The sequence below is a fragment of the Stegostoma tigrinum genome, chromosome 30 (genome assembly GCF_030684315.1).
Source record: "Stegostoma tigrinum isolate sSteTig4 chromosome 30, sSteTig4.hap1, whole genome shotgun sequence".
Classification (NCBI taxonomy): Eukaryota; Metazoa; Chordata; class Chondrichthyes; order Orectolobiformes; family Stegostomatidae; genus Stegostoma; species Stegostoma tigrinum.
In genome coordinates, this window is record NC_081383.1 from 45,718,731 (window position 1) to 45,729,187 (window position 10,457).

General features: G+C 42.0%; 1 protein-coding gene across 2 annotated transcripts; it reads left to right on the forward strand.

The window, feature by feature from the left end:
• Positions 1 to 1,786: 1,786 nt before the first annotated feature.
• On the forward strand, positions 1,787 to 9,344 carry LOC125465772 (gastrula zinc finger protein XlCGF8.2DB-like). Of its 2 annotated transcripts, none has more exons than XM_048559613.1 (2): positions 1,787 to 1,930; positions 6,759 to 9,344. In XM_048559613.1, exon 2 carries the CDS (start codon positions 7,006 to 7,008, stop codon positions 8,083 to 8,085), a length of 1,080 nt encoding a protein of 359 aa, XP_048415570.1. In that variant the 5' UTR covers positions 1,787 to 1,930; positions 6,759 to 7,005; the 3' UTR covers positions 8,086 to 9,344. The 2 variants fall into 2 exon arrangements, with proteins under 2 accessions (XP_048415570.1, XP_048415569.1); XM_048559612.1 differs by lacking the exon at positions 1,787 to 1,930 and adding an exon at positions 2,546 to 2,611.
• The last annotated feature ends 1,113 nt before the right edge of the window (positions 9,345 to 10,457 follow it).

Consider the following 10,457-nt stretch of genomic DNA (forward strand, 5'->3'; position numbering starts at 1 on the left):
CGCAGCAAACTACCCAGCCTTCAGGACAACATCGACCACAACGTGTGATGGCAATGTCTGCAAGATATGTCAGATCATTGACATGGACGATACCATCAGAGTGGGAACACCACCCACCACATACACGTCAGACACTCTTTGACTTGGCCAACGTTGTCTACTTCATATGCTGCAAGCAAGGATGCCCCAAGGCAGAGTACAAAACCAAGCTAACGCAATGACAACAGATGAATAGATGTGGCACAACAATCACTAGACCAGGATGTTCCCTCTCAGTGGGGGAACACTTCAGCGGTCAAGGATGGTCGGCCTCAGATCTTTGGGTAAACATCCTCCAAGGTGGACTTCAGGATACACAACAACGCAGAGTTGCCGAGCAGAGGCTGATAGCCAAGTTCGATACCCATGAGGATGGCCTTAACTGGGATCTTGTGTTCATGTCGCACAGGTGACCCCACCACACTATACGCTCTCTCACACACATATACTGTCTGACACAGATTCTCTCTCATATGCACACTGTGTCTCTCACACACATACTTTCTCACATCGGTCATCTCGTACACACAATCTTTCAACACACATGCATACACAAACACACTCACTTTCTCTCCACACACACACACACACACACACACACACACACACACAATCTCTCCCCTCTCTCACACATCACACACTGTCCCTCACACAAACACACACAGATGTGAATCTATGGGTGAATTTGTATTTGCAGATACATTCTATTTTGTTCAAAAAGGGTACAATTTATGAGTCAGTCAATGTGGCGTTTTATAAATTCCTACTTTAGCAATAATAACAATCTGATTCCAAATCAAAATACAAACAGATTCTAAACAAGGCCTCTCACCTCACATTTTTCTGATCACCCTTTTCTGATGAAGGGTCTAGGTCCGAAACGTCAGCTTTTGTGCTCCTAAGATGCTGCTTGGCCTGCTGTGTTCATCCAGCTCCACACTTTGTTATCTCTCACCCCACATGCATTGTCTGCCCTAAAATGTCACCTCTTCTTTACAATGATAAAACCTTCAGTTCTCTTGGGGCAGTGACTTCAGAGGATTTCACAGATTTACATATGTATATTAATCAATTAAAATATCCTGATTAAAGATTTAACAGCTTCTTAGGTTTGTACAGTACATTCTCATTAGCAGTGTGATCCTTTGGTCTTTTACTTGTGAATTCTGTGTCTGACACTACCTCTCTCACTAATACCTGAAGGAGTAAGACTCCGAAAGCTGGTGTTTTCAAATAAACCTGTTGGATTTAACCTGGGGTGTTGTTTGACTTCTGACCTTGTCCACCCCAGTCCAAGACTAGGACCTGTACATCACCCCAATTTACGATCACCATCCACATCACCCTCTTCTCTCCATCACCATGACCCTTTTTCCCGACTATGCCCCTTTCTTCATCACTGAAAGCCTCTCCCCATCACCATTCCCCTTGGCCCTTCACACTTCCCCCTTCTCTACCTCTGTCACTCTCTCCACCAACAATGTCCTCCCTCTCCCTCCTTCACGTTCCCCGTGTCCACCATCATCTACCCTCTATGGGGGACGTTGCCTGTTGGACGGGGCGCAGAATTTGAGGGGCGGAGTCAGTGAAGCGTGTGGGCGGGGTCAATGTGTGGGGCGGGGCTAGTGGGCGGGATCCGCGTATGGATTTCTGTCTGTGGGGGCGCGGCCAGTGTATGGGCGGGGCCGGCATGGGGGCGTGTTCCGTGTAGCTGGAGTCGGAGAACGCCGCCTTTGTTTGAGCGGGAACTCGAACAACAGCAGGGTTACGGATAGTTTTTCGTAACCGTTGGATCGGACTTCGACTCGACTGTTATAAAAGCCTCAGTTAGCGATTAGGTTCTTGTTTATTATTTAGTGCCTTCTGACATGGAGAAAATCCATTGAATTTTGTGAGTGTTTTGAGAGTTTAGAGTTTGTTGGTTGGGGACCGATGAGTGGGGGTTGGGCGGCCTCTTAAAGGGTCGTGGATCTGCCGGACCCTGGTTAAAGGGACAGTGTCGGCCGAACATGAGACCCTCGCTATTGTCTAAAATATCAATAAAACCGCGCGGTATCTCCTCTCCGTTAAAAACAGCCTGTTTTCAGACAATCATCAGGCCATAGCTCATTTCTCTTCAGATGGGTTTGATGAACAACATTGAAATTTTTCTTCCTGTGGAAACCTGACATTTATCTCAATTGATCCTGAATATGAGGCCTAATGAGCTAAATAGATGTTCAGAATTGCTAATTTTGGGAGTCCTGTAGGACGTTGAAAACCCTGAGTCTCGCCTTTTGCTGCAAAAAGTCTATCCCACCCGTCCAAACCCATCTGTATGACAAGGCTGGAATCCCTAACCCTAATTCAATCTAGTTCTACTGAATAAATTCCAAATTGCCTTTATTTTGCATCATATTGGTGACGGCCATCAAAACCTCACTGTCACAAGGATGGTTGCTTCTATTCCTATCTCTCAATTGTTCGGTAGCTCATCTTTCATTTTGTAGTCTATTACAGCTGCAACCTTGTGATTTGACATCTTGCAAAATGACAACTGTAAGATTTCTCTCTTGCACAGCTAGAAACTGTGGTATGTGATCTTTTTGTAATAAGAATGCATTTCATGTTCTTTTCACTCATTCAGCCAGTCCATGGACATCATGTCCTGGCCATCATCCTGAACATTCAATCAATTTTTAGGCCACTAGCAGCTTTTCCTGTGTGTATCATGATTGTTGCATCTTATCATTCTTTGAATCCTTGTAGAGTTCCTACTCTAGCCAGTTGGCCTTTTGATGTGATAATTCTGTCCTGTGTGTCATAAATACACAATCTACCTCCTAACCCTGTATCAACTATATTTTGCTTGCTAGCACTGAGAATATGAGGTACAGGCATCCTCATTGTCTTCTATCAGCTCAACATTCTGAGAGTTTTTAATCAATCCCAATTTGCCAGGTGGAAAGAACAGTTGATTGCAACCTCTGTCTTAAATGTCTTGAATTATCACTATTTTTCATGGCATTCTGTTAAGTGATAAATCAAACCTCCTGAGTTAAACTCTGTCTCAGAACATCTTATGTCTTAGAGCTCTCTAACTTTTCTCTGACATCTCAGCCTTGATGAAAACTTTGTAAAGCATTCACTGCGGAGAAAAATATATAACTCATTATAGTCCCATCTAGGGCAAGGAGACTATTGCTTAGTACTGAATATAATTTGGGATTTACCCCACAGACCAGTTGACAGACACTATACCCTCCAATCATCTGAAGCAAACATAGTTATGTGTGGCCTGGTGGCTCAGTGGTTAGCACTGCTGCTTCACAATGCCAGCAATCTGGGTTCAATTCCAGCCTCGGTGACTGTGGAGTTTGCACTTTGTGGGTTTCCCCCAGGTGATCCAGTTTCCTCCCACAGTCCAAAGATGTGCAGGGTAGGTGGATTGGCTATGCTATAGTGCCCAGGGATGTTTAGCTTATGTGGGTTCGACATGGGAAATGCAAGGGTAGGGGAATGGGTCTTGGTGGGATGGTCTTTGGAGGGGTGGTGTGGACTTGTTGGGCTGAATGGCCTGTCTCCACATTTTAGGAGTTCTATGATTACCAACTTGTATTTTGGTTGATCTGTTAAGATTTTATGCAGCATTTAACCTATCATTGCATAATTACTCTCAGAGTTCCTTAATGGATGCACTTTTAGCAAGTTATTCATACTGCTGCGTTCATTTTTTACTTGTCTCTGAATCCCTCTGACAGTATCAGTCAAGAATTTAACTGGTCCAATCCTTGTCCATTTTCCACGGTTTTGTATTGAATCACTTTTTTTGTCCCAGCCATGTATAACTATAGGAAGACTAAATCTGGTTGTCAGGTCTGTGTAGAGTGAAACTATTTCTAACCTTGTCCCATACCAGTAGGTCTGTGGCAAGTACTTCATATGAGTCAGTAACGATGGAAGACTTCCAATTGGATGTAGCAGTTTCATTTTTATTTTACACGTTTCACGTTTTCCACTACTCCCTTCTATGAATCTCATGTTAACATCTTTTAGTTGGATTTTTAAAACTTTTTCAAGTAGGTCGATCAGATTGTGTAGTTCATACAATTTGTTTATTAAATCATCTGATGTCATTAATACTTCTCTAACATTCTATTTGGAAACTTAAGGATACAATAATGTCCCAATTGGATAAACTACTGACCCACTAACACAGTGACTTGCCAAAAACAGTCGTGTTATCATGCTCCATGTACAGTTTTATTTTCACCCTTTTCCTTGAAGATTTACTCAACAGAATGTGTACTGTACTATATCAGAATTGATTAATTCAACTATTTTGCATGAAAGCAGTACTCTTTTTAGTGACCTCAGTATGTTGAACAATCCTGATTACAAAGTGAATGCTTTAACCAATCTGCTCGACATACTGTCAAGATGCAATGACTATCAAGAGCAGTACAGTTAATGAGCCTGTGGCTGACTAACTCATCATTGGACTAAAACTCCTTCTGACCCCAGTCCGTTTCTTCTGATTGTTCATTACTATCGTCTTCAGCCTCACAATTCTATTGTGTCATTTTGAAGAATTTGCTTTTCAGGTTTCGGCTGTTCATTGTCTTAGTGATCATAGAATCCCTAACAGTGTGGAAACAGGCCCTTTGTCCCAACAAGTCCACACCAACTCTCAGAGCATCCCACCCAAACCTAATCTACACATTCCTGAACATAACGGGCAATTTAGCATGGCCAATCCACTTCGCTTGCGCATCTTTGGACTGTGGAAGGAAATCAGAGCACCCGGAGGAAACCCACACAGACACAGGGAGAATGTGCAAACTCCACACAGACAGTTGCCCAAGGGTTGAATTGAACCTGGATCCCTGGCACTGTGAGGCAGAAGTACTAACCAGTGTGCCACTGTCCCGTATTTGAGTCACATCTGATAACTGATCCCCAGGGATTCCTGATATTCATTTACTTAGTAAATGAACCTACCTTCTGCTGTGATCTCAAGATGCTTTTGTTCTCATTCTTCCTGTCTGTGACATTTCTGTTGTACTTATTCTTGTGTCCAGTATCTAGGTAATATGGGTATTAGAAATAGGAACAGAAGTTAGTCATTTAGACCTTCGAGCCATCTGAGCCATTTATTAAGACTGTGACTGAACATAGAACAATGCAGTGCAGAACAGGCCCTTCGGCCCTCGATGTTGCACTGACCTGTGAACTAATCTAAGCCCATCCCCCTACACTATCCCATCATCATCCATATGAACTCAATGCTGTCCTTAACAGTTTTGTGTGCCTTAACTCACATAAATTCCCATTTTCCCCAAATCTCTGTGCTCAATGACTAATGACCTGCACTGAATTATGCAAGTGGTATGACACAGAAAGAGGCCGTTTGTCCATTACATCATTAGCTGGCAGTCTGGCAATGCCTCAACTTTATCATGATTTGATTATCAACTTAACTCTAAATTCCTGATTGCCCCCCTAACCACTAACTCGCTCTTCGATTAAAGTCTAACTCACCCTTGAATATATTCAGTGTCCCAGCTCTATTGCTATTTGGGAAAGAGAATTACAAAGACTAAAGAGCCTCTGAGAGAAGAATTTCTTCCTCGCTTCAATCTTAAATGGGAGACATCCTATTTTGAAACAATGCTGAAGAGTTCTGCCTTCCAACTCAGAGTTCACTTCCTTTATTTAAGTTTAAAGCACTCACTGCAGAGAAATGCAGCAAACATTGACTGATTTCATTTCTGAAAGTAAGGCAGCTGAATATATAGTTTCTCAGATATTTTTAAAGCAGCAGGTTCATCCATGAAGCTTATAAAAGAACTAAAACTTTCTCAGTATCCAACTGATGGGCTTTCATCTTGTAATTTTACTTTTGTTGGGAAGTTTGCCAAGGCTGCACTTTATTTTCTGTTAGATGGTTCATCCCTTTACTGGTTGTATGGGCTTAGAGTCTCGAAATATCTTTAGACTTGCTTTCTGCCATTCTCCTCATTGACTATTAGAATTTTTATCTTTGTTTTAAAAAATATTTTATCTTTCATTTCTAATCTTCACCTCTACTATGTTGTATTCCTGATAACGAGTTGGTGAATCCAGAGCCTGTCTTTACTTGGAATAGATTTATTTTCAGAGTGAAACATTACATATATATATCTCAGAATTGCACTCACCTCCTGTCTCAGCCAGTGTCTCTTGGTGTGTATTCAATAACCATACAATCACTTCCTTCTATCGCTGTGCACTGTACTTCAGTTGATACAATGAACAAGAATGGTCTGGAATAACTATTATTTTATTTTATTTACTTGTTGCTAGCATTTATTGCCCGCACCTAGTTGCCGTGGAGAAGGTGGTGGTGAGCTGCCTTCTTGAACTGCTGCAGCCCATTTGTTGTAGGTAGACCCACAATGCCGTTAGGGAGGATTTTGACTCAATGACTGACTCAAGGAATGGTGATCTATTTCCAAGTTAGGAAGGGAAGTTGCAAGTGGTTGTGTTCCCATTAATTTAATACCCTGGTCCTTCTAGATGCAAGTGTTTGTGGGTTTAGAAGATGCTGTCAAAGAAGCCTTGGTGAATTTTTGCAATGCATCTTGTAGATAGTACACACTGCTGTTACTGAGTGTTGGTGGAGGCAGTGGATACTTGTGGTGCCTGTTGTGAACTTTTATCTGGCACGTACATTAAAAAAAATGTACATTTTTTCACAGGATATTACAAATAGAAGAATTATGGATGAGATACTCAAATCAAACAACATGTCAAGATCTCAGAGTAATTTCACTTGTCAGGACATTAATATCATTGACCTTGGAATATAGAAGGAAAAGATCAGTTTGACCTGTAAAGGTCAATGAGAGAGCACTCCAGTGCACAGCTGAGAGAATTTTACCCGATTACTCAGCCTGAAAGAGCATCACACCGTTCACGGTGGGGGAAAAACTGTATACATGTTCTATGTGTTTGTTTGTTAAAGAATTCACCAACGAATCACTGATGATTCATCAACTCATTATTACAGAAGACATGAAACATATGTTTATGCGTACTCACGTTGGGAAGAGGTTGAGTCAGCTGCCTGACCTGTTGGCAGAGCAGAGTGTTCACACAGGGGAGAAGCTGTTCACATGTTCCACGTGTGGGAAGAATTTCTCTCGTTCATCAAATTTGCTGGCCCACCAGCGAGTTCACAGTGGGGAGAGGCCTTTCATCTGCTGCACATGTGGCAGGAGATTCTCTCGTTCATCGAATCTGCTGGCACACCAGCGAGTTCACACTGGGGAGAGACCATTCAGCTGCTCCACCTGTGGGGAAGAATTCACTCGATTGTCAAGTTTGCACACCCACCAGCGAGTTCACACTGGGGAGAGGCCATTTAGTTGCTCTACTTGTGGGAAGGAATTCACACGTTCATCCCATTTGTTGAGGCACCAGCGCATTCACTCAGGGGAGATGCCTTTCACCTGCTCTGTGTGTGGGAAAGGATTCAGTCAATCTTCCAACTTGCTGACACACCAGCTTGTTCACTCTGGGGAACGGCCATTCACGTGCTCCCAGTGTGGGAAGGGATTCACTCGGTCATCTCACCTTCTGACGCACCATCGTATTCATGAGGGAGAGAGGCCATTTACCTGTTCCGTGTGTGGGAAGGCATTTATCCAGTCCTCCAGTCTGCTGACACACAGGCGAATTCACACTGGAGAGAGGCCATTTGTTTGTTGTGTCTGTGGGAAGGGATTCACTCGGTCATCCAACCTGCTGTCACATCAGAGTGTTCATACTGGAGAGAAACCATTCACCTGTTCTATATGTGGAAATAGATTCACTCGTTCCTCCAGCCTGTTGGCACACCAGCATGTTCACACTGGTGAGAAACCATTTACCTGCACTGTGTGTGGGAAAGGATTTACTCGCTCATCCAACCTGCTTACACACCAACGTATTCACAGTGGAGAGAGACCATTTACATGTACTGTGTGTGGAAAAGGATTCACTCGTTCATCTAACCTGCTGACCCATCAACGAGTTCACATTTAGCTACACGAAGTGGATTCTGCTGTTAGTAATGTGCAGGATTCAGCCAGGTTGGAGCTGGAAGTTGGGGTTTGTTTTTGCTGATCTGAATAACCCTAGAACCAGCCCAAATTTTAACACTGAGTGAATGTATTGCATTTAGACTTTCTCTGGGATTTAGCTTCACCAACCACTGCTGGAAGTGGGTTGTATCTGTACAGCATGCCCCAAATTTCTGTAGACAAAAGATTTTCCAAGATGAAAGATTGTGAAAGGGATCCATGGTGAACAACTACATGTGAATTTATTCTCATCTAGTGAATCATTGACTATTCACTCACAAAATCAGGTTTTAACCAACATGCTTCATAAGAACATTCAGACACTTTGACAGTCGTCATTGAAACTTACTTGGTGTCCCTTTATAATTCTACAAGATGCTGTCTTTTCCCTCTCAGCTTTCAATTACAGTCAATGCCATCCAATCAAAGGCGTTGCACATTAACCCACAGCTAGTGAGATCTGCTTCACACTCGCAGACTGATTTAGAATTTAAACACTTGTATTTTTTGGAAATGTCAATGAGTTGAGACAGATTTAAATAGGGACATGGGCTGTTTGTTTAACACAGGAGAAAATGCCGAGCAACAGGTGTCCTAGCAGAAACTACTACAATTGGAGATGGGGAGAGAATACTTGTAATGCTGGAAAGTACAAGAGAGAATGTGCTAAGGACACTATCACTAAGGACTATCAGTGAAGTGACTACGAACTTCACTCGTTAACTTGACAGGGAAACACATTTCCACAATTAGTATACTAAGCGAATATCTTGTTTTAATGAAAGAAATGGTCTTTTCCTTTGGGTGCTTCAGTTGGTACCTGCCAAGTTATCTTGAGCTATCAGCCAACATGAGTACACGCACACAAACTGATGCTGTCAATGGCTATTTTTTGAATTTTATTACCTGGAGATTGGGGAAAATTTTAATGTATTTTTAAAAAATGCTTAAAGTGAACCATTGAGCTGATAAAAAGCTTGGATACTTTGGTTAGGTAGTAATATTATAAAAGATAGCAGGGTTTTTGTCATTTAATTTTTAAAAATAGATTTCTGGATTATACCATATTATTTGCAGGATGAGTTTGTTTGTCTACTAGAATCAAACTCTCAGGTAGATGGGTACACGGGTTGATCAAATGGAGAACAATCATTCTGCTGGAGTTGGAAATGAGGGATGTAGGGGTTCCCAATGCTACCCTTCTTTCCCCTGTAGTGAAGACAGAAGGAAAATACCTGCTCATTTCAGCTTCCATTTTCTTATTTTACGTTATTACTTCTCCAATTTCAATAGGATCAACCTTCATCTTGTTAACTTTTTATGTCATTATAGAACTCCTTACCTTTTATTCTGTTTCTGATCAGCTTACTATCCTACTCTTAACTCTTTCCTCTTTATTAATATTCCTGATAAATCTTCACTTTCTTTTGAACTCTATCCAATCTTCTGACATCTGTTTCTGCTTGATTATATGCTTTTTTGTTGTAAGTTTGATACAATCTTTAACATTGCTAGTTAATTTCTAGTCTAGCCTGTCCTAGGGAATCTTACTTACTTATAATAGTGCATAGATTATACATATTCTGAAATTTCCCCTTAAATGGCTGCCACTGCATCTCTGCTGATGTTTCATTTAAACTCAATTTACTTTATCCAGCTCTGCTTTCATGCCCTCAAAATTGTCCTTAATAGAGTCATAGAATCCCTGCAATGTGGAAGCAGGCTGTTTGGCCCATCAAGTCCACACTAATCCCTCTGAAGAGCATCACACCCAGACCCACATCCTATTGCTAAAATCATATCCCTAACCATTTCTCATGGCTAATCCACCAAGACTACACGTGCATGGACACAATGGGCAATTTAGCATGGCCTGTCCACCTAACCTGCAAATCTTTGGACTCTGGGAAGAAACTGGAGCACTCAGAGGAAACACACACAGACATTGGGAGAATTGTGCAAACTCCACATTGAACCCAGGTCCCCGCGCTGTGAGACACTAGTGCTAAGCACTGAGTTACCGTGCTGCCCTTATTTAAACTTAAAAAGTTTCTGACCCATTTCTTACTCCCACAAACTAAATGTAAAAGTCAGTCATATTCTGGTCTCTGCTACATAGGTGCATCTTTATTATGAGAATGTGAATATAGAACATAGAACATAGAACAGTACAGCACAGAACAGGCCCTTCAGCCCACAATGTTGTGCCGACCATTGATCCTCATGTATGCACCCTCAAATTTCTGTGACCATATACATGTCCAGCAGTCTCTTAAATGACCCCAATGACCTTGCTTCCACAACTGCTGCTGGCAACGCATTCCATGCTCTCAC